Source organism: Phasianus colchicus, chromosome 1 (genome assembly GCF_987193195.1).
Source record: "Phasianus colchicus chromosome 1, bPhaCol1.hap1.1, whole genome shotgun sequence".
Classification (NCBI taxonomy): Eukaryota; Metazoa; Chordata; class Aves; order Galliformes; family Phasianidae; genus Phasianus; species Phasianus colchicus.
Genome location: NC_143436.1, coordinates 149,134,043 through 149,158,380, shown reverse-complemented (window position 1 = coordinate 149,158,380; position 24,338 = coordinate 149,134,043). Strand labels below are relative to the sequence as shown.

Here is a 24,338-nt window from a genome sequence, read left to right as displayed (position 1 = left end):
ATTGTTATTAGTTCCAGTGACAAGGTCTTCTGCACCTCGTTGTATGCACTAAGCCTTGGGCATAATGACGGTGGGGAAGCAAGGAGTGCACCATCACAAGGGGATGGAGAGCTTTCTCGAAAACTCTGGAGTATGCCAAAACTTACAGTTACATCCATACTGTGTTTTAAGAGTGGCCTCTTTAGAATCACACAGATTATCTTGGAAATAATTAATAGAGGTGACCTGAAACTTGTCTGTGATTAAACTTTAGTTCTGAGTCCTGCAGTCAGATTCTCTCCTTATACCACTTTAATGCAGTGGGCTTGTTACTTATTACTGGTGGGAAGCTTTAGAAATGTGCAAAATATTGGAAATGCAGTCTAATTTAATGTTACAAATAAATCACCTTTCTTTAATGTCTTAGAAAATTACTTTTTTTCAAACAGAGAGATTCTGCACGTATTTTTTGCAATTGCTGTCAGTGAGTAATCCTTTTGGAATTCTGGTTTGTTTCTGGATGTCTTAGCATTCAAGTGTTGGTGTTTACATTATGTATAACACATCTTTTGTAGTAGTATTCTGGAAAAGAGTTGTGTTCAAAGGTGAGAATAAAAAGAAGGGAGACTGATAAATGAGACCATATTTTCATGACAAAGTTTACATATGAAGAGTGATTGAAAATATGAGAGTCTCTGCTTGTTTTGACTGATAGTCAAATAGTACTAAAATTCATCTATCTAGAAAGCAAAAAATAGCTTCCATTATGTCCTGCACTCTTTTTCATCTTTTGTGTTTTGGTTATTAATGCAGATCAAAATAGTTTAACAGAGACACAGAAGATAAAAGAATTTAGTTGATAATTCAACTCAATGCCTCTTTTACTGAAGGAACATGTATGTTAAATGTGTACATTTAAAAGTGTATCACTTTGGCCAACATTAAGCTCAATGTAGCCTTCATAAAGAAATGAAACATGACTTGCAACTTACTGAGGTGTATTGTTCAGCTTTTGTACAAGATGCATTTTCTTTAAAAGTTCATTACCTTCACAAGAAATGCTTCAGTGTTACAGATTGCATTGATGCAGTTGATGTTAGATTAATATAGTAAAATTTTAAAACAATTACTGGAAAGTCTCTGGATAGACACATATCTGGAAGAAAGAGTTTGCTCTGGTTTTGCAGTGTGGAAGTTCAGATGTAGATACTGTAAGTTAATCCTAAAGAAGTTGTAAAAATAATATAGAAGACAGAAGTAGATATGTCAATAGTACAGAAGTTACAAGTAAATATGTAATTAAAATAACCTTGGTCTACAAGAGAAATAATAAAACTAATGATGATTACTATAATAATTGTGAATTGCTGGGCTTGACACCCTCAGCAATCTCTGTAGTAAATTGATAGAGGCATGATTCATCTTCTCATAAACATCTAAAGTAAGATGAATCACAGTTTAAACATCCCCATTACTTTCCACTGTTGGGAAAAAAAAAAAAAAAAAAGAAGATACGATATTTAGCTGAGGTGGTAGCTGAGATGAATCACAACCCTGTGAGCTTGTGTGAGAGGTCTCATAAGGTGATGTGATCTTTTACTGCCCTCTTCCTTGTGGGTTTTGGGTTTGGCAGTCGTCCTTGTAAATTTTACTGCTTCCATCAGTATTGGCATCCATTCATTCAAACTCATTTATGAACTATATAAATTGGAAGGCACAGTAGTATGCCTTATACTTTGTACTACAAAGATAAATTAGGTATTAATAACTGACATCACCGTATCCATTACTCTAGGATTGTGAGTTTATAAATCATATTCTCATACAGAGTCATCAAAAAATACAGAAGAGCAAAATGTTCTCACATGTCCTGCCAGATTCTACTGGAAATATTAAGTTCTGCTAAAGCCCAGATGTCACTACATAGCTGAAAGACTTCTTTGCATAGTTATGAGGCAGCACTGTCAGGATGCAAAGGATTTTCACTTGTCAAATACTCGCTGTCATGTACATGAGTAATTGTCTTTGGATGTGTAGACGTAGAGAAAGGTTGAAAAGGGCAATTGTTTGTTTGTTAGACAGAAAAGTGAGCATTTTACACTATTTAGTTTAATTCCAGTCTGAAATATTTAGAAGCCAAACATAAAAAGGTATCAAATTGAGAAGTAGCAGTGAAACACTATTCACTAGGGACAAGCTGGGGCCAAACTAATGTAATTTCCTTCTATATCAGAGAACCAAACTGCAATAAGCAGAGGTGTTAAGTAACATCTTTAAGTTAAGTAATCACCTGACTTCACATATGTTCTCTAAACTAGTCACTCTCTCTCTATAATTAGAGAAGGAGTGTGATTTGTCTTATTTCTATGTGGACACCTAAACTAGTTCAGATGAATCATGCCTGTTCCTTTCTACTGGTTAACTGAGATGCAGACATCTGCTGTGGAACTTAGGTGATGTTCGCAACGAGGTGAAGAAGTTCTAATCTGAAATACTTACATGGAGGGAGAAGTAAATAATTTCTTTACACTGGTGTGAATATACAAGAGGATGTGAAGCAGCGGAATAGTTTTCCTGGAGATTGTGGCCTCTGGGAGCTTTTTCTTTATTTTAAGAATAGGTTAAATAAATATGTTGATATGTAAGACTATAGATACAATTGTACTTGTCCTATGTTCCAAATATGTATTAGAGAACATCTCACATTTCTCCTGGCCTTTGTTTCTATGTGGTTTCATTATTTAGCAAGATTTATTCCAGCTCTCATAAGCTAGGTTAGACAGTTGGAAAGGGGATACAATGGTAACCATTCTGTTTTGAGTCATGCAAGATATGTGTACCCCTTGTCACATTGCATGATGGAGCAAAATCACATAATGGAGTGGAAATCGCAGTGGGACTATAGTTTGGAAGAGACATATTCACAACAGTTCTTATCTCCAGCTCCTTCTTGGAAATCATTACATGCCTTGAGAATGTATTAACTGTCAGGGCTGCAGCAGAACTCGCAAAACTTGTCTTAGCAGAGAATCTACAGAGAGGGTGAAAGGCTGTGAGCACCTCCAGTGAAGTTGATAGTAAAAATAGATAATGTGCTGTATACCATGGTCTCTCTAAATGTAAAACATGTAGCATTTAAAAAAAAAAAAAAAAGAAGAAGAAGAAAAAAGATTTTCTTCTTGTATATTTGGATGGGATTTGGTGAAGATTAAAAAACATTAAGATATAAATCTCAAGGAAATAATTACACATACCCTTAGTTGCATAATTATTCATACTACATTAAAATTATTGATTTACATTTGAATTTAACATCTACTGTTCTTGGCACTACTGCACGAGCTCTAATTAAACATTAATAGTCATTAAAAAGCATTTTGCCAACAAACATCTGGTAGTAATTTATGAGATAAACTCTGAAAAATCTTAATAGTTGATTAAAGGAATTTTGAGTAGTAGATGTCATCTTGACAACGTACATTTACTACCAGAAATCCTGGGTTTGATTTCTTGTTCAGTGATACCATAGGCCAGATAGCTAGACTGAAAAATGAACTGGGATTTCTCCTTGGCCAGGGCCATTCTACCAAATGCAAGATAAAAGAAACACAGTAGCTTCCCTAATAAGTGCAGGGAGAATGATCCTTTTACCAGATCAATATCCAGGAATGAAAAACAAGATATTTTTTTTCTCACTTTTCAATCTAATAGTGAATGAGGCATATGTATGATTTTATGTCTTCTTTGAAAGCCACTAAACTACTGGTTTTATTATGATTTCTTTATAGTTTAGAATTATCTATGTTTCTCAGAAACGGAAATGCTAAAGGAAGTGAATGACAGATACTATTATTTTTTTTAAAAAAAAGCCCTTTTAGTCTGGTAGTTATTTTACATCACTTTATGATCACTTTGTTAAATATGCTATTGTACACAAAAACAAACAAACAAACAAACATATACAGGTAGAAGAATCCATTGAATAAATGTAGCATGTAAAAATAAGAAGTGTTCATCTACTTTTTTTTTTCTCTAGTCTTATGTTTTTATATTTGTTAACTAAATTAGGAGGAGAGATAATACTGTTTTTTCAAAAATTAATGAGTTGATATATTGACAGTTGTGATTTTTGATTTAGGAATTCACAAATCATATTAACTATAGCAAAAGAAAAATAAAATTGCATATTACCCATGGTAAACAGTAGACATTACAACACAATAATGCTGCAGAAGGTATCCATAGGATACTGTATTGTGGTTATGACAGAAATCTCATAGAGAATGGAGGTAAGAGTCACTAAGCATCTGTGTGCGCCTGTGAATTAAAAAAGCAGTTAAAAACAAGTGAGCATTTAATAACAGTGAAAAGAGCTTGTCTGGGTCATCTTGGCTATATTTAAGATGTCTTTTATATGTATTAGTTTTATACAGATTGAAAACTTACCACTTATTTTATGTGGTTCAGTAATTAAGATATTAGATAAATGATATTAACCTTGGCCTATTGATGTACAGAAACACAATTTTAAATCTATGCTATGCATGCGGTATAGAATCAGCATAACTTGATAGTCATTGAAGTCTCTGATAGTGTTGTAAATGATATAGTTTGCCATTGTAGATGTTCACAAGGAACCGCTCAACATTTTAAGTAAATGTAGATCTGCTTTACACTGTTACTTTTCAAGCTGATGGAGGACAAAACAAACTTCTGGAATACTGCTAGCAGTTATAAAGCAGGACACATGCCAGTAGAATAATCCCAAGTAACAAACTGTAGGAAAAAAAAATAAAGTCCTAAAATGACAATTAAAAGCATGTTGAAGTATTGTGAGCACAAGTGGCAAATATTATCATATACTTCCTAGAAAAGCAGAAATGCAGCCAAAAAAAAAAAAAAAAAAAAGCAAATTATGAAGCTGATTATTGTACCCATTCATCTGTGGGTTGCTGGGGCACTGAGAATGTAATTCAATCTTGGACATTTGTTATTGTTTTGACTACATTGCAAAATATATTGATTATCCATGTGTAGCATGATTTCTTTTTATATCTAATATTTGTGCTCTTGGTAGTAGGATAGGATATTGCAGCCATGGATTGTAGCAGACATTTTAGATCATATACTTTATGATTTTCATCTGTGAAGAAATAATAATAAAAAATTGAAAAAGATCATAAAACTCTTATTAATGTCATTCTAAATAGATTATTATAACATCATTATTTAAATAATATTACTTTCTTCAGGAAAGTTCATCTGAAGCATTTGCAAAATTTGTGTTAAAGACTGGATCAACAGTTACAAAAATAGATGTTTTCCTAGGAGTCTTAAATATTCTTTGTGCTTTATTTTAAACTATCTAAAAGAAGAATAAAATTGATTTAAATGTTTCTATGTCCACTCCAACCTTTTAAATAAAACGTTATTCATTTGGTGATAACCGGATGTCTGAAATTTAGTTCAGTTGTCCAGACACAGCCATCTATTACCAATTTAAGAGCAATATCCACATGAAACTGTCAGAAGTAGCACAATACCTCCAGCATAACCATGTCCTACTGGAAAGGCAGATAAATGATGTCTACCATTGAAATTGGTACAGAACACTCTTCAGCCAATCAGGCAAATTTCTGTTAGGTCTGTACTCTCTTTGCATTTCTAGTTTCAGCCATTAAACGTGGGTCATTACTGTAGTAGGATATGTAGAGCTGTCTGTATATGTGCCTACATTTGAGCTAGGTGTCCAAACTACCTTCTGGTGGTGATCCTCAGTCCAGTTGCTTTTAGATGATCATCTTGATCAATCTGCTATGCTCTACTGTATCTCCAAATTAGTCAGCCAACATTTCCACATGATGAGCAATGAGATGCTTTGAATTCCTCTGTTGAATAGGTTGAGTGCGTATGTGGGTGTCAGTGGTTTACAGGCTGACTTGGCTTGGTTCTGTGACTAGTAGGGCTGAGGGATCCACAGATCCACACCTCCAGAATGGAGAATAAGGGAAAAAGGGTAGAGAGATGGGCCCCAAAACAAAACAGTGGCAATAATCTGAGGAGAAACAAACAAATTTACTAAATAAGATATCGGAATGCAAGATAACACGCTATAATACAGTATACTACAATATAATTAGAATCAAAACTAATAAATCAAATATAATGAGAGAAAGAGTGTCCAAAAGCCAAAAGGCTTTACTCTGATATTGGGGACAGACATGCGATTGGGGTGAGCGGCAGGAGAGAGCCTGATGATCGAAAAGGGGAAAAGAGAGGTCAGGTAACCTTGCTAGAGGTTATATCTCCTCTCTGAACATGAAGTCCTCTGGGAGATGTAGTTCTTCTCTTTTGGGACAACTACCCAGAACTGGAGCATTAACTCTTTAATTCCCAGTGCACTACGTAATGTTATGATGAGGAATACCAATAAGCAAAAATCATAAAACCATAACAGTGAGATCCTTGGATGTAGAGTCCTAGCTTTAAGGAATTTGAGTCCTAACTTTGAGGAATTAGATCAAAGGTTTTCCTGTGGTATTTATCATGTAAATGCTTGTAGAGAATTTCACTTTATGAGCGAGGCTTGTACATGTGTGTCATGATAGTGAAATTGGTGACAAATTGAATACGCTTTTCCCCTGCACCAAGTAAACTTTAATCTGTCTAATCATTACTGTTGGCACTACATTTTTCTTTATTCATGCACATGTTAGAGGAATGAAGAAGACTGAGGTAGCAAAATCCTTCCACCTTTTTGAGGGCATGTGAATTCTGAAACAGAATTAACGGATAATAGATATCAGAGCAATAGAGTCAATGGCATACTCTTACTCTGAATTAGAAGCAAGTATATCATTCTTATTGGAGGAAACAATGCATAAAAAGTTTAAGCATATTAGTTAAATAATATGTCCTCTCTGTGATCTGTGTGATCTTTTCCCAAAAACTGCACTTGAAACCTGCTGGAGCCACTGAGTGTTATTTCATAGACTGGAACAAGCTTTTTGTTGGAATATAAGACATTTATTCTTATGTATAGATACATATTAAAGAAGTGATAGCAAATCTTGGTCATTATATTAAAATTATTCTGGAGGTTCTGCTATCCTTTGCATTAGAATTCACATTGCTTTAATAATTACCTGAAATATTTTGATGGTGCTTGACTCTTCCTGTTTTTAGCATCACTGTTTGCACAGAATTGGTTGTACTTAATGCTTTTCCTCAACTTTATTTCTGTGCAGAGTTCCATTTAAAATACTGAAAAAATAGAAATAGATGAGAACTTGTAAAGGTGTCCAGGATACCAGATGTGTCATTTTCCCTTGAAGACCGAGCTGTAGTCCCTCTTATAACACTGGTCCCTTTATAGCACTGCATCTCATTCCTCCCCATTCCTCCCACCCCAGTCTATCATTTTTGTCTTCTGTCATATATTGCTTCTGAAGGGAAATTCATTAGTGCAGAATGTTAGTACAAAGATAGCTACTTCAGTTTCAAATGAATGAAAGAAACTTACAGCCTGCTGAGATATTCAGGCTTTGAGAGCAATTCTGAATCTTCCATCACTTCGACAATAGTAATTGCCAGACTAATAAGCATTATTTAAAAATATGTTCTCATGTGTGCTTAATACATTTCCTTTCTTCTTCTTTCATCAAGAGGATGAGCTTTTTTATCTTTTACAAGTTAAGTTTTAATGGGATGAAAGAGTTGTTTCTATTGTTTAATGTTACTTTTGCCCATCCATTTAAGGGATAGAGATATGATTTGAAGGAGAATGACTGAAAGCATTTCAGTATCATTGCAATTTGCAGAATGTGTTGTGGGTTGGGAGATCTATTGTATGTATATATGTAGACAGTTACAGTAATGCTTCATTATATTTAGCAGCTTAATAACTTATTTTTCTTTTATAATTGTTTAGACTCTACTTAATTAATAATTTATTCTTCCAAGAAAATGGATGGATTATTAGTCTGTTGTAATATTACTTGTAAGGTGTTTGTCTAAATAGGAAATGTAGTTTTCATAGTTTGTGTGTAGTTATCTCCTCATAAATTCTAAGTCAATGTCTTTGCAAAAATGCTTTCAGGATAAATGAAAAGTAAGAAGTAGAAGTAAAACAATCCTTGTGTGATTGCTTTAAGTTCTTTTGCTAATTTCTGATTATTTAAACTTTTTTTTTTTTAATAACAGAAACCTTTGAAATGCTCATCAAACTCTCTGAGAATTACACAAGCACACTTTTCTGCAATGCATATAGAAGCATGGCTGCTGAGGCTGCTACACGTGTTCAGGAGTTTTTCACAGATGCTGCACTCTTTGTATTTGGCACAGACATCAGCACAGGAATTTGTCAACAGATTTTTTGACACCCTGTTCCCAGTGGTCTACAATCACGTGATTAACCCTGGTCTGACTGATGTTACACTGGAATATGCACACTGCCTCCAAATGGCACGAAGAGATATCAGGCCCTTTGATAACATTCCCAATAAAGTCATAGGATGAATGGGAAGATCACTGTTACCCAGCCAGCATTTCCTGCAGGCTCTGAAATCAATACAGCAGGCCATCTGCATTTCTCTAAAGACTGCAGCAGAGCGTTACTGAGAATGCAGTACTGTCCCCATTGCCAAGGTCTTATTTTGGGTAAGCCTTGTATGGGCTACTGCCTCAATGTCATACGAGGCTGCTTAGCCTACATGGCAGAAGTTGACCTTCATTGGCAGGTATATATTCAGTCCTTGGAAGAGCTATGCATGGAACATATGACGTTGAGCATGTGCTTCTAAACTTTTACTCATTTGTTAATGATGCTCTCATGCAAGCTCGTGTCAATGGACCAGAATTAACTGAGCAGGTAAGAAGCTGTTGTTAGCCCTGCTTGGTGCATACATGCCACCAAAAAAAAAAGTCTCACTAAAAACTAATACTTGTTTGGCCATTTTTATAGCAATGCATATGTTTGTATCCAAATTCAGCTTTATTCAACAATGTATTTTTCCAACACTGCATTTTAATATATTTTAATAATCCACATGAACTTCTTATTTCACATTACTCATTATTCATGAGTTTGGCATCAAGTAGAGATTTCAACATTTTGATATTATTTATAGTAAAGAATTTTCAAAATGAAAGAAGTTTAACCAGAGTTCTCTAAATATTTGAAGTAATTTTGTTTTTTTCTTTTTTTCTCATGAAGCCACAGCATTTTCAAAATTTTGCTAAAAGAAAATTTTGTTTCACAATCAAATGGAAATTCCTTCACCCTTTTTGTTTAGAAGTACTCTGTATTCTTGCATGCAGATGTCACTGGCAGTGACATGCTCTTTTTGGAGGAAATACAGGTCTTTCTATGCCTGTGCTCCTCTAGGGTCTGGCATCATCTGACGTGTCAGTCATACTTAAAGGAGAACCACAACTTTCCTCCTTACTTGATTACCTGAAGAGGAAGCAGCCTCTTCTGCTAAGCAGCTGATACAAACTCTGAAACAACTTGACCTAGTATAACAGACGGTTGGACTAGATGATCTTATAGGTCATTTCCAACCTTGTGATTCTATGATTCTATGATTCTATGAACAGAGAATTCTTCATTTCTTATTGTGGTAAGACCTGCAGTCTGTTAAAATGGGTTTTTCATCCTGCTTGCAGTCAGTGACTAGTAGGGATGTTATCCTTTCCTAGGAATTTCCCATTTCATCTACTTTATACAAGACAGCTACTTTAGCCAGAGTCTCATGCTGCTGAACTGTATTAAGAGAAACTGTGAATTTTGAAAAGATTTTTCACTAACATTTTGACTCAAAGGTGGCTCAGTGATATCTGTCTAATTCCAGGGCTACATGTGCTTTTTAGGGATAGTCCCTGTTCCTCTTCAGATCGTTTATCTTTTACCCTACAGTTTTCAGGTTCAAGGTAGCAAAAGCAAGTGAGTACTCAAAGCTTAAAGGTCCTCTTTCTTGCTCTTCATACTGGGTCACTTGATATGAAAAGAGCTCCCCTCTTAAGCTTTAGATTTGAATTTTGAATAATGCAACATAATTGCCCCAGATGTAATGACTCTTAAGACACTGTGTTTTCAAAATGGAAGATTTCATTCTCCAAAATAATATACTTCATTCAATTTTAATGAAAAATTAAATGGGTGAAGAGTTATACACCCACTGTTTTGATTGATCCAAACCAAGATGCTTTATTTTGATATTCCTGAAAATTTATTGCTTTCCTGCTCCTTTTTCTTTACTAGACATAAGGCATATTAAATTTTCTTATTTTGTGCCAATATATTTGTTTGAAGATCATCTGTTGAATTCTGTTCCAGTAAGATCTTCTTACATAGAATTATTTCCAAACCTTAATATCTAAAAAATTCATCTTTAACTTTTTGCATCAAATACACATATTTTGACTATTCATAAACCCTTGTGGCATCCCTAACTTAATTTCTGTGTTATAGTTGATCAGTCTTCTCTCTTTCATTTGTAATTCAGTCAGTAAGACTGTGAGGCATTGATCCCTTGAAACACAGTAATCTAGTTGGTCAGTACCGATCTGCTGAGTATAGCTTCAGTGTAGTTCAGATTTGCCCATGCATTAAGCTGATTCTGACGTGTAATAAATATAGTCTTTCAGCTTCCATAGGAAGAGGTTAGGAATTCTGTTGAAATCGGCTCATTAATATTTATTTATTTATTTATCTTCAGAGTGACTCATGAACTGCTGAAAACTTAGATAAGCAATTAATGCATCAGTGATCCTGACACAGGAAAGACGATTATGAGCCAGCCAGCTGACAATGGCTTACTTAGGCATTCAGCAGTCTCTGCATTTTTTAAACTGAATTTTATCACAGTAACTAATTTTTTTTTTTTTTTTTTTTTTTTTTTTTTTGAGTTTCAAGGAAGCAGATAGAGAAATAAAAATCTTAAAATGCATGGAGATACACTATATGCATACACAAATTTTAATGTAAGAATCTACATTGTATCCTGTTTACTGATATATTTTTTTATCTAGTTCTTCATAGAATCATATGTATGTTTGTAGAAACAACTAAGTGGGAAGTATTTCTTGCTAACATGTCATCTGTATTCAAATCTAATGTACATTAAGTTGATCTATATGGTGTGAAAAGATCAGTAATGCCTACATAACACAACAGCTTTCTATTACACAACTCTTTTTCCAATTTGTTCACTTTTCTGCTTAGGTCAGCAAAATTGTCTACAGTTACAATTCTTTCCCTTCCTGCTTTCTATTTTAAATTCATGCTTTTAATTCCTTCCTTCCACAGCTCTGTTGACTGACAGGTAAATGTAACATCAGTTCTTCATATTTACACCTGGACGTTTTTCCATGTTTTTCTGCAGAATCTACCGAGGATATACGGGTTGTGCAACTACTTATGTATTTGTGTATGGTAAGATATATATGGACGTATACTTCATGCCAGTTCTGATCTGTGCTTTTGAAACCTACGTATGTCCATTTATGTACTGCTTATGCTCAGTGCTGTAGCAGGCCCTATGCTTTTTAGCTGGTAGAAGCTGAAACAGAAACATTTTTAGCAGACTTTGTTTTTGTTTGAACACTCATACAAATGTAATACAGAGGCTAAAGAGAGCAATGTCGTGCAAAACAAGAACAGTATAAGATATTCTTTATTAAGTTTAAAAAAGTAAATAAAATGGGGTTATGTGTTGTTATCCATTGGGTAGTAGGTAAAAATGCCCATTCCTATCAAGGATCTTCTAACTTCTTCCTGTGCTTTTTATACCCAGCCTAAGTTGCCACATGCCAATCTATTTGAGCTGGGGTATACCCAGGGAAAACCCCACATAAGGCAACTAACTATACAGGCTGATGAATATGCACATACTTTGTAACACAGTTAAGCTGTGTTTAAAAAGAAAAGAAAAACAAACGATGGAAACTTTTTACAAGTCATAATAAATTGCTTTGTGTTATCACAGCATCACTGAATCACGCAATGGCTAGGGTTGGAAGGGACTTCAAGAATCATGAATCTCCAACCCCCTTGTCACGTGCAGGGTCACCAACCTTCACATTTAATTCTAGACCAGGCTGCCCAGGGCCCCATCCAGTCTGGCCTTGAACACTTCTAGGGCTGGGGCGTCCACAACCTCTCTGGGCAGCCTGTTCCAGTGCCTCACCACTCTGTAAAGAATTTCCCCTAACCTAAATCTTCCCTCCCTCAGCTTAAAACCATTTCTCCTGTTATCAACCCTTTCAAAGAGTTGATTCCCCTCCTGTTTGTAGGCTCCCTTTAGGTATTGAAAGGCTGCAATGAGGTCACCTCACAACCTTCCTTTCTCCAGGCTGAACAAGCCCAGTTCCCTCAGCCTGTCTTCATAGAGGAGGTGTCCCAGTCCCTGATCTTCTTCATGGTTCTCCTCTGGACCCTCTCCAACAGCTCTCTGTCTTTCTTGTACTGGGGGCTCCAGACCTGGACACAGTACTCCAGATAGGGCCTCACAAGAGCATAGTAGAGGGGGACAATCACCTCCCTGTCCCTGCTGGCCACTCTTCTTCTGCCTGAGCCCAGAATACCATTTGCTTTCCGAGCTGCAAGGGCACACTGCTGGCTCATGTTAAGCTTTTCATCTATCAAGACCCCCAAGTCCTTCTCCACAGTGTTACCTCCATTCTGTTGTGCTAGATGTTGCATCTCAGTCATAAGGCAGAAGGAAAAAGAGTTTTTAGTAAGATTTCTGAAGTTCTGGTCTGGATGGATCCTTCTGGTATGTATAGGTTAATGGTAGGGTCTCATGTTTTGTTCCCCTTATGCGTGGTTTAATAGCAAGGTCCCGTGCCATGGAAGGGCAGGTTTCTCTGTCACTCACAGTGTGGCTCCATGACAGCTTGAACCAGTCTCATCTGGGTTGCAGGTTCTGCTCTGGCACCATGTTCAGCGTGTTTTTCTTTCCCTTCCTCTGCATGAATGGTGATTAGGCAGATGAAAGTTTACTTGGTGCAGCGGGAAGTCTGTCTTAGCTCTGGTTTTGTGTCACTGCATGAGGACTTGTGCTATCATGCACTGGATAATGCAGCATGGTGGACCTGAGGGAAGGTGAAATGAGTTTGAGGCAAGAGCAGAAGGAAGAGGGGATGGGACCAGGAAATGAAAGAGCAAAGGCAGAAGGCTTTATATTTAAAATCTTTTCTCTCAACTAAACTTTTCATTAAAATATCAGTCTTGAATGCCAAAAGATCAATGTTGTTTGAGATTAACGCTGAATAAAAGAGATGAAAAGAAATATTGATTAGTTGTTCATTATATATTCTAGGCACTCATGGTTTTTGGTATCTGGAGGAAAATTAAGTGTGTGACCGTGAGGTGGAAAACTATATATGCATACAAAGATGTGGGAATCAGGAGCATAACAGAAAAAAAATAAAATTATGCAGGCAGATTCTGATATTTCCTTAATGTGGGAGTGATGAATTTATGCTGAAATTTTCTACATTCTTGTATTTATTTTTGTATGTAATACCAAGCCTACAAAAATTAGGAATGGGGTTTTTAAAAGCAGTATGCACTCACTATGTTCTGGTGTGGACTTGCACCAGATAGCTTTTGAAATAGTTTGAGATAATGAAAATGACAAATTTATTGAAGTTTTCTTGTCCCTTTTTTTTTTTCCTCCCCATCTTAGGTCTAATCCTGAAAGAAATTCTAAGTTACGTGTTTTCTGAAGATAGACATGATTACATTGTATGGAAAGAGACTTTTGTCTTGCTCGCTTTTTTTTTTTAAATGTCATTCATACTAGAAAAAAAAACATTTTTCTTGTATTATAGGATGCTGGCAGTAAGAAGTTAATAGACTGTATTTATAGCTTTTCTTCCTTATTATTTTTGCTTGGAATGACTAGCTATAAACACATAAACAACCTGAACTGCTGCAACAGTGACATGTTGAATTTCTCATTCCTATGACAAGAGCTATTCACAAACATTATCAATGAAATGCATTTTAATTTTTTTCTGTTCCTGCTAGGGTCTGCTTTATGTAGCTACTTTTTATTGAAGCTTCTCATGAAAAATCACACAACCTTATTCAATACCGTTACAGAAAATGAACTGTCTGTGTAGGTGCATTAAACCATTTAATTCCAGAGATTTAAAAAAGGAATAGGAAGAAAGTGATGAAAAACATGTTTTGATAATCTCAAAACATATACCTGCAAGCTGTAGTATAATTGCAGTTTTATTTTGGAGAAGGAGTATGCATGACTATTGACAGAAGACCTGATAACGGTATTTCTAATTGTGGGAAGTGTCCTACCTAGATATTTAGTAACTTTTGTTATTTATCAGGTTCAAGCATTTAAAGAGATGCAAGAGATCAGTGTCTTTTGAAGTAGTTATCCTGTTAGTCCACTGCTTTAGTATCTAAATCTGATTTATTTACGTTTTTTATACCTCTAAACATGTCAGTACTATGCCTATTGCTTCATACCTACTGCATTTTGATTGCTTCCTTAGCGTGAGTTAGTCAATCATGAAATAAGTTCAGAAGCTACTTTAACATATTAGAAATAATACTTTCATCACCCTGTTTTAAAGAAATCTTGATATTTGAAAATGCTAATTATAAATCTACTACATAGATCACAAAAGTGATATGAAATCCATCACTTACTCAAAAACAAAGTTGTAGGTATCACACGAAGAGCTATATTCAGCCCACCTGAAGAGAAATTCTATATTAGATGCCTTTAAGAATACATAGTATAGTTAATCAGAAGTAGTTGTGGATTTGAAAAGAATCAGAGATACAGTATTTTACCACAAGAGAAATATTAGGCTGTACTTCCAAGCTTTGCTTAAAATGTCTACATTTGATTTTGGCTTGAAAAGCTCAAGAGTTAACCATCTAGTAGAAATTCAGGGCAGAAGAACAGAAGAAAACGGTAAGCATTTTCATTAAAAATAAAGATGCAGTCAAATGCAATAAAAGAGGAAAATAGTAAACATTTCCTGTAAAACAGTTCAGTCTGTTTAAATAAGACTGCCGTATGAATGTCTTCTATTACTACTTCCATATGCTTCAGTGCACCTTAAAGTATATAAGCAGAAGAGTCACACAAATACAGTGACTGTTTTACCAGTAACTAACTTACCATTGTTGGAGGAATCAATAATCCATCATTCCTTGATTTTGAGGACTATGTATTAGAGTGCTGCAAGATTTGTAAGGGCTTTGACTTTGCTTCTTTGGATTTTGTTATTGTGCTTCTGTCTTTAGCATCATTCAGACAGCTTTTAAATTTGGACTTTGAAATCTTTAAGAGGAAATAATGTGCATTTTCTCTTGTTACATCAATCCTCTGATTCTTTTAATTTACAGTGAAATGAGAAATGTCATTTGGAATTGATATATTCAAGATTTTACTGTTTGTAAACTAAGTATACATAATTAAAATTTTGTTCAAATGCTTTTATGAAATGGCATAGACTGATCTCAACTCTAGCTAAGAAGAAATAAAAGCATTAAAAAAAAAATTAAAAGAACTAATTAAATGAAAATACAATTTCACAGCCTAATTTCCCTTACGTACTATAGCAAAACTAGCAATTATTGTAAAGTAACCTAATCACATATTGTTTTACACATTAAGCAGATTACATAGAATTATATAATTTACGACTGTTTTGGTTTATTATCTGTATTGTTTGTATTTAAACTGCAGGTGAATTTCTTGATTGCATACATTTTAGGTGCAGTTTATCTGATTGGAAGTAGGTAAGGTTAGACAAATATATAACTGGCTGTTCCAGTTGACTGCATCTATCTATGATTCATTTGCTTCTGTGTGCTCTAGCACTTGCAGTTGAGCAGGCAGTATCCCCTCCCTTTATGAAGGAGTTCTGCAGTAAAACAATAGCAGCCTGAGGGCAGAGACAGTGTACCACATTCATATCCCAGACTTCCTTCTTCTACACATGCTCCTGCTGTCGTGACTACTGCTATTCTGTTTGGGGATCACTCACTCTCCCTGCACAAGAGAGCCTCATGTAACACAAGTTTCCAGTTGCACTTGGCATGGGAAGAAAAGAGAAGCGCTGTCAGTACTGGATGCAGAGCTCTGTATCTTAGGATGGCCCTGCTCAGTTATCTCTTCACATACTTCAGCTCTGTGGCCAATAGCAGTCAGGGTGACTGCAGGGAGGCAAATGATTCACAGCACACTTTTGTCATTGAATGGTCAAACCACACTATAAAGTATGCATGTATGTCCGTGTAGTACGTATGGGCATTACTTGCTTGTACTTACTTCTGGAAAGGAAAACAGTTGTGTTTAACCCCAAACAAGGATTTATTTTATTTTATTTTATTTTATTTTATTTTATTTTATTTTATTTTATTTTATTTTATTCTGAAATAGGATGCAAAGTATTAGGGAGAATGGGAGTGTGAGCAAAGATGGGGAGAGTGGATAGGTATCCTGAGGAAAATGTACCCCCCATTCTGTCAACCTTCTGCCCTTTACAGGCTTACATTACAGAGGCAGCAGAGGAGCCAAGACACTGCCAAGTTTCACTGTCAACAACATCCCATAGCTTATCAAGAATGTGGTGTACATTGCAGGTGGGGTAAGTTGTAGCTGCTTTTAAGCACCTCTTTGGCATCAACCAGGGAGAATCTGTTGCTGGTAGTGAAATGTTGTCACTGTAGGGGAGGGAAGGAAGGTGGCAGCTTACAACAGGGGATGGGCAGAGTAGCCAGCAGCAGGTTTACACTGCCAGGCCAGAGGATGCTGCTTTCATGGAGGGAAGTACACCTATGGAAGGGTGTTGACACTACTGCTTTTCAGATCATGGTTAGAGACTATGTGATCTGACAGATACAGCAGCTGAAGTATCTTCTTTAGCTTATTCCTTCTTTTTTTTTCACCTGAGATTATATAGGATATAAACTATTTTTTTCACTTGTCCTTTTACCTCTCTGCCTGTGCTCTTTCCCTCAAAAGCAGATACCTTCTGATTATTTTAATGATTTGTTTTCATGTAAAAGTGTGCGACACTGTTCTCTTGTCGTCTGGCATATAGACTCTTGAGTAGTGTTGTGCTGGTACTGACAGTGCTGTGCTAGGGGATCTATTCAGTCTGCAAGGAACAAGGAGATCATTCCACTCTACTTAGCCTTGGTGAGGCCACATCTGGCGTGTTCTGGGCCCCCCAGTGCTAGAGGAACATGGAGTTACCAATGAGTCCAATGAAGGGCTACGAGGATTAGAGAACTGGGGTATCTCTCCCGTGAGGAAATGATTACAGAGGTGGGAGTGTGAAACCTTGAGACCAGAATGCTCATGGTGGAACATGTCAACATCTATGAATAGCTGAAGAGAGTATGCAAAGAAGACAGAACCAGACTATTTCAGTGGTGCCCAGTGACAGGACAAGAGTCATTGGGAACAAGTGATTGTCTTTCTGAAAATCAGGAAGCACTTCTTTATGACAGGAGTGACTGAACACTAGTATAGGTTGCCCAAAGAAATAATGGAGTTCTCAGAGAGTCTCAGAAGCTGCCTGGACATGGTCCTGGGCAACTGGCTCCAGCTGTAGGCTGGACATTGTCAAAGGAGTTAATCACAATGTTATATAGCAACAATATATACTTTTTTTTTTTTTCTTTTTTTTTCTCCTCAAGAGAAGTACAAGTATTGATAAGCTGTAGGAAAATGAACCTTGTTTGAGAAACTGCACCTGAACTTGATGTCGTGGTAAAATTCCTCACACTAAAATGTCTAACTGGATTTAGCCTTGTACATTTATAACTGTATGTGAGTGTGTATTTCTACTACCAACTTATAAAATCTACCAACTTATAGAACTACATGCTATATAGTTCTTTCATACTCGAAAGGAAAAAAAAAAAAAAAAAAAAAAGGAATAATTGAAATATGTAGTTTTTCAGCAAAGCAGACTTTGGGATAAAATTCCGGAATTCTACCTGAAAATTTTAGCTTAACTCTGTGCAATCTTTACTTTGCTGAATTTAAATTACTTGATAAATTGATTAATTTAAGTTCCTTCAGAAGATCGATATAAACTGATTTGTAGAAGCTGCAATAATTTAAAGTCCTCATCTTATACAGTTCTGTATGCAAATTGGATTGTGTTGTAAAAGAAGATTTGACACCTAACTTAATATACAGTTGAACACCATCAACTGGCGGAATTATAGCTATATGATTTGGGATGCAGCAATAGATGGACAAAAATGGGCTAAGAAATTACAGGGTCCATGGCAGGAAGTGATTAATTGTTTGAAGAAGTATCATATAGAACGCTTGACCACCCAAAATGTGTTGCAAGCATTCTAGCAGGAGGAGCCTCCTAAGACCACGGAAGCCCTATTTGGGGTGGGTGCCAGGTCGTTGTTTGACCTTTTGCTACTGCTCACAATTCCGGAGGTCCCGGTCTGCCATCCAGGCATCATGCCACCAGTGGCAGAGGCGGTGCGGTGGAGCGGGGCACCATGTTGCAGCAGTGGTGGCGGGGCCTGCAGAGCGTGGAGGGCAGCGGCTAAGGGGGCGAGATGGGCAAAATGGTGGCAGGCAGGGGCGGCAGGGGCAGCTCGGCGAGGTACTACAGAGGGGGGGAGGCAACAGAAGCCGAGCCCTGAAGCGTCAGAAGATGGAAAACACGGAACCGCTGCCTCATGGGCCCAGAGGACCAGGGAGGAGGCAGCAGGGCTGGGGCCGGCAGAGCAGAGAACTACAACGATCCCCACAAGACCCCGCATCCCCCATGGTTCACATTCGGAGGCTGATTGTTTTTCTGCTAAGGTTTTCGCATCACTCCTATGGCCTGGGCTTGCTGCTGGGAATGCTTTGAAGCAAATAGGGAGAGATTTGCTTGCTGGGCTGAGAAACAAGCTAATGTGACTACGGCTGTCCTCACCAATATAATGATGGATCAGTCAAGCCTCCGCCATCCTGTGCTTCAGAACCGAGCAGCTATTGACTTTTTGCTTCTTGCTCAAGGACATGGGCGTGAAGATTTTGATGGCATGTGCTGCTTTAATCTGTCAGACCATAGTGAGTCTATTCATAAGCAGCTTCAGTAATTACGTAATCATACCAAAGCTATCTCACAAAATCATAATCCATTAGGTGATTTTTTCATGAAGCTGGGAATTTCAGGATGGGTACGAAGCCTGCTTTTGGAAGGGCTATGTTGAGCTCTAATTGCTGTTTTGATGCTTGTTGGCTTTAACATTGTTGTTAAATTAGTTACAAAAACTATGCACAAGTTTGTTCCTTCAGTATTTGTAGCGCAAAATGAAAAAGGGGGAATTGTGGAGGGGTAGCTTGAAGAGCGAGGCCACCTCAGGAATGTTAAGGACATGGTGACCTTGTGAGGATTCAAGATAAACAAGTGGTTGCTGAGTTGTGTCTAATGAGGAGGTTGGTGGGAAAAAAACTAGGCGGTTCTGGAGAATTCTGCATTGTCACAGTGAAAGGTTACGCCCGGTGATAGGTTTTGCACGGTGATAGGTTATGTGTGGACTCGTATAACCAATCGTACGCAGCCAAGTGTACTTGTTGGTGTATATATTGCTGCGTTAACCCATTAAATTTGAACTTAGCTGTTAACTCATATCGAGTCTTCACTGAGTTCCACAGTCCCACTCCTGCAGATGCCAGTGACCTACTTGGCCATCTGGGCATACTGCTGGCTCATGTTCCACGGAGCACTGACCAACACCCCTAGGTCCATTTCTTCCACATAATCTTCCAGCCACTCTGCTCCAAAACTGTAGCAGTACCTGGGGCTGTTGTGGCCAAAGTGTAGGACCCAGCTCTTGGTCTTGCTGAAATTAGATGCTTAAACTACTGTCTTAGGCAAGGTTACAATTCCTCATACTCACAATTTTTTCCATGAAACCTATGCATACTAATACATTATAAAACAACATACAAAATTATTTGCAGTCCATTTCTGTGTATATTCAGGAAAATAAGTGCAAATAAAGCATATACAGTTCTGACACAAATTTTACAGAAAGTCAGCGTTTAAAAGGAAAATATGTTACAATAAAAGAAATTCACATCTCCCCCATGCCAGGCAACCTAAAAGTGTGCTGTGGTAGCCTTTGACAAATGTTTTTACAAAAACTCTGAGGAAACTCATGGAAAATGCTATTGTAAATGCACATATATAAAAAGGATACATATTTAATGTATGGTTGTATAAAAAAAGTTTTGCACAAATATGCACAAATGAAGTGAAAATATAAAGCAGTGTTAGAGATTACTGTATTGAAACATAATGTGTTTTAAAACGACTTTAAGGAACTGATTTTCTGAGACATCATGGCTGTATTTTTAGATGATTATTAATAACAGAGAACATAAAAATATAAGTTAAAATTGAAATTTTGTGTGGAGGTTTTGCCAGGTGTTATATAAGTTTAGTGATATTGATAGACTAAATGATAGACAATTTACAAGTTTTTTCTAACTATAAAGTGAAATACAGAAGACATCAAAGATAAGTTCTAATAAATCTAATTGTCTAACATAAACCAATTTGAAAATATACTCTTCATCATAATCATCAACATAGAGTGAGGAATGGCAGACATTGGTTGAAGGACTTTTGTATTAAGTATGAGCAACAGAATATGTTTATATAATTTCAATTTGTACAAGATAAGTCATTCCCTGGGACACTGCTTTTCCATTTTCCCATTTGTCTTTTCTTGCATCATCTCATTTGGTTCTGTAACACACAACATAGTATATACTACCACTGTAAATGCTCATGCTGTTTTATAGATTCTGTAACTAAGCCTAGTGTTTTCCAGATAAAGACAAAATATGTAAAAAACAGCATGGACATTTATAGTGCTACAATATTTAACATGAAAACAGTAGTAAACCTATCCCTTAGCATCTCCTGTTTGTCAGAATCCCCATTGTGTACTCTGTACTGTATAACTCTGCTTAAAATCTGTCTCCTTTTCCATTGTAATTGGTTTCTTTGCTGTAAATGCATAGAAAAAAGATTTCCAGACATGGGTAGAATATTAGCAGAAGCAATAATACATCCATAAGTATTATATATGCATTATGCATCTTGGAAAAATATGTATTAATATATGATCCAGTCTTTTCATTTAGCAAGGCATTACTTCTCAAATGCAAATTAGAAAACAAAATTAATGAATATTGTACATAATATTGATAGTGTCTTTATTTTAAAGTTTGATACAATGTCAGATGTGTGGCAAACACTGGGTGCACCTATATCTGTCAAGAATGTATTAGAACATGAAACCATGAAACCATGAAACCATGTCTGTAGATTGCTACATTCATTTCTCTGGTTCTCAGAATTTGAGTGTATGGTGCCACAGCTTTCAATACTTTTTTCTAGCTGCATCATTTCCACTTCTTTCAGTAGATTTTCATTTATGGAAATGAGAGAAAATCTATTTCTCATCTTTGAGAAAAGATTCAAGTCCAGTCTCAAGTTCGTGTCTCACACTTTCTTGAAACTCCCCATTCTGTTTTCAATCTATTTGCCAAATAGCCATGTTGATTTATACAGCTCCCAGGAGGATTTCTGGCAGGAACTGTGGCTCATGGGGGACCCACACTGGAGCAGGGGAGGAGTAAGAGGAGGGAGAGGCATGGAAGAAGCATTATTGACTGACTACAGTGCCCATTCACCAGTTGCCTGTGCTGCTGCTTGCCATAGGAGAGATGGAAGTGAAGTTGAACCTTGAAAGAAGGGAGCTGGAGGGAAGGTGTTTATAGTTTAGTTTAGTCTTTGTATGTCTGTCACTATCTTACTCTATTTTTAATTACCCAGTTTTGCGTTTTGCCAGTGAGGGTAATTGATAAGTGATTTTCTGTCTTTATTCGAATCTTGGACTTTCCCATCTTATTTTGTCACCCTGTCCACTCGAGGAAGGGGAATGATAGAGCAGCTGCATGGGTGTCTGCTAGACAGCCAGCGTCAACCCATGGCTCCTGTCAATACAGGCATGGCTTTGGCAAGCAGCACTGAACAGTGCAGTTTTACATAAGGTAAATTTAGTATAGACTTCCAAGTATCTTGGTATGTATTATGCATTCCTATTTAATGTGCTTAAATCAAGTTTACTTCACAGTTTGAAATAACATAGATCAGTAAGTTTTCTGCACTTCCGTATTAAAATTGAGATATAGGAAATATTAGAGACTTTAAGGTGTTTTTTATTTTGTTTTTTTTTATTTTTATTTTTATTTTTTTTTTCCCATTTGTTGGGTGTGTGTGGAGGGCAGGGAGGCAGGGAGCATTTGACAGAAAGTTAGGGAAAATTTAGGCAAAATGCACATCCAAAATGTTTTTTTGCTCTCCCTTAGCTGCCTTAATACTCAGAGGTCTGAAAAAGGTGGAACAATTGTTCTGGGCTGCCATCATATTCTGCGTTTAAGTAGCATACTGGATGTCTCTATGTGCTTTGGCACCACAGCAGGTTGTACGAATGTGTCCATTGGGAAACTGAACTGAAGTTGAGGAAGATGCTCCAAGAGGCTGAAAATGCAACCTAGATCTTTGTGTCTGCAGAAAAAGAAAAGAGGCTTTGCACTCCTTTCCACAAGGCAAGTAGGGTGCATAAACAAGTGTAAAGGAAGAAGTGAAATGAGAACTTTCTGTAGGCTGTCTTATTTTCTTTTTTTTCTCTACTCTTTCATTCTGAAAAAGAAATGGAGCACGCTTCTTTATAGAGGAAAAAGTGGAGGAGAGCACATTTCTGTTTCTCAGTTGGCTCTTAAATTGGATTTTTGTTTTGGAAGAGAAAAATAGTGAGTGCAAATCCCGAAATTTTGAAGCAGATTATTTTTTTAGATAAATTTGGTACCTTACGTAATATGTATGTGTGTGACAGTCTTGTACACATAAAAGGTCTTCAGAGAAAATTAGTCTATCCAGGTTCAAAGAAGAGGTTGAAAAGACATTGAAACACTGACTACCAGAAGGAAAATAACTAATCTCCTAAGAAGTAATCTGGAATGGGGGAAGAAATACTAGATTCTCGGAAATGCTAGCTGCATTAATAGTTTCTTGTTTTTTTTCTTCTAATTTCTCATTTTTTTCAGGTGGTCTTAGATTCTTTATTATCATAAAAACATGGACCTCCAATTATATAAGGAATGGTTGACAGCATCTTACACTAAGTGAAATAATACATTCTGATTGTTACTGTAAACGTGTTCTTGTATTACAGATCTTATTTTCAGAAATGGTCTTCCCTCTACAATTTTGCCAACCTTCCACAAAATGTAAGCGTGGAGCAAACACGGTCAACTTGTCTTGCTTTCAGAAACTCGTTATGCATTGTAGGTTGTAATATGTTTTGTGTTGTGAGTGGGCAACAAGTCTGAAAAGGCTTTTGGTGACCCTGGGTAGACTCATAGTTAGATTTAACGAACAATTCTGCCAGCATCAGACAAGAAAGCTGATATCCTTCTTGAAGAAGAGTGTTAGCCCTCTATGTCAAAGCTATATTTTCAGGGCATACAGAAATAAAGAGCAATAAAGTATATTTTAGCCACTAGAGAACATTGACATGTCAGTCTCACTACACAGTGGTGTTTTCGCCGAACAGAAATGAAATACCTTGGCATCCACTGAAGCAGACTTGGATTGAGAGAGATGGCAGCCTCTCACAAGAAGTAGTTTTGTTGAACTGCCTTTGAAGAGTTTGAACTGGCAGTGCTGTTTTCTGGCTTCAGGATAACTTGGCTGAGAACATTGGATTTCCCCTAACATTAAACCATTAAAAAAGATCATTTCCTTCCCACTCACTGCATTCAGGAGAAAAAACTATTTTTACTGCCTGAGCTACTTGAGTGTTAGTCCCTCATGAAAGGAGCAACAGAATTAAAATCACTTAAGACTTTGATAATTAAAAAGGAGAAGATGCAAATTAAAAGTATATTAAGTAACGCATACTTAATGGGCTATTAGATTTTATTTTATGGTCACAATGTGCAGAATGAAGAAGGAAACCAGAGATAATTATCAACTGATAAGATATGAGAACAGCCTCAAGAACCCATCTTTGAAGTACTAGTTTTAGTAGAAGAAGAGGATACAGGTCCGTGTCATATGCAGGCTGTAAACTGTGGCTCCCAGAATCCAACATCTTGGACATCAGTCTTTTGCAAAACACTATTGAAATTTTCTCATGGAAAAAAATCCCTCTATTTCATAAACTGTTAGTGTTTTTGTCCCTTCTTTGATCCTCCATCTTGAGTCTAGATTTTATTTCCCCAAAAAGGTGCATGTCAATGAAGCTGATGCAAAGCATACAG

The 24,338-nt window shown here is 36.6% G+C and overlaps 1 protein-coding gene across 9 annotated transcripts in view; it reads left to right on the top strand.

Annotated features, from left to right (window-relative positions):
* GPC5 (glypican 5) overlaps window positions 1-24,338 on the top strand; it is a 286,321-nt gene that overhangs the window by 85,440 nt on the left and 176,543 nt on the right. For 7 of the 9 annotated variants that reach the window (XM_090130053.1, XM_090130062.1, XM_090130088.1 and 4 more), the window contains exon 2: window positions 8,182-8,848. The exons of the other annotated variants lie outside the window; for them this stretch is intronic. In XM_090130053.1, coding sequence (XP_089986179.1) covers window positions 8,744-8,848 — 105 coding nt within the window. In that variant the 5' untranslated portion in view covers window positions 8,182-8,743. The remainder of the gene's footprint in view (window positions 1-8,181; window positions 8,849-24,338) is intronic. 9 annotated transcript variants of the gene reach the window in all.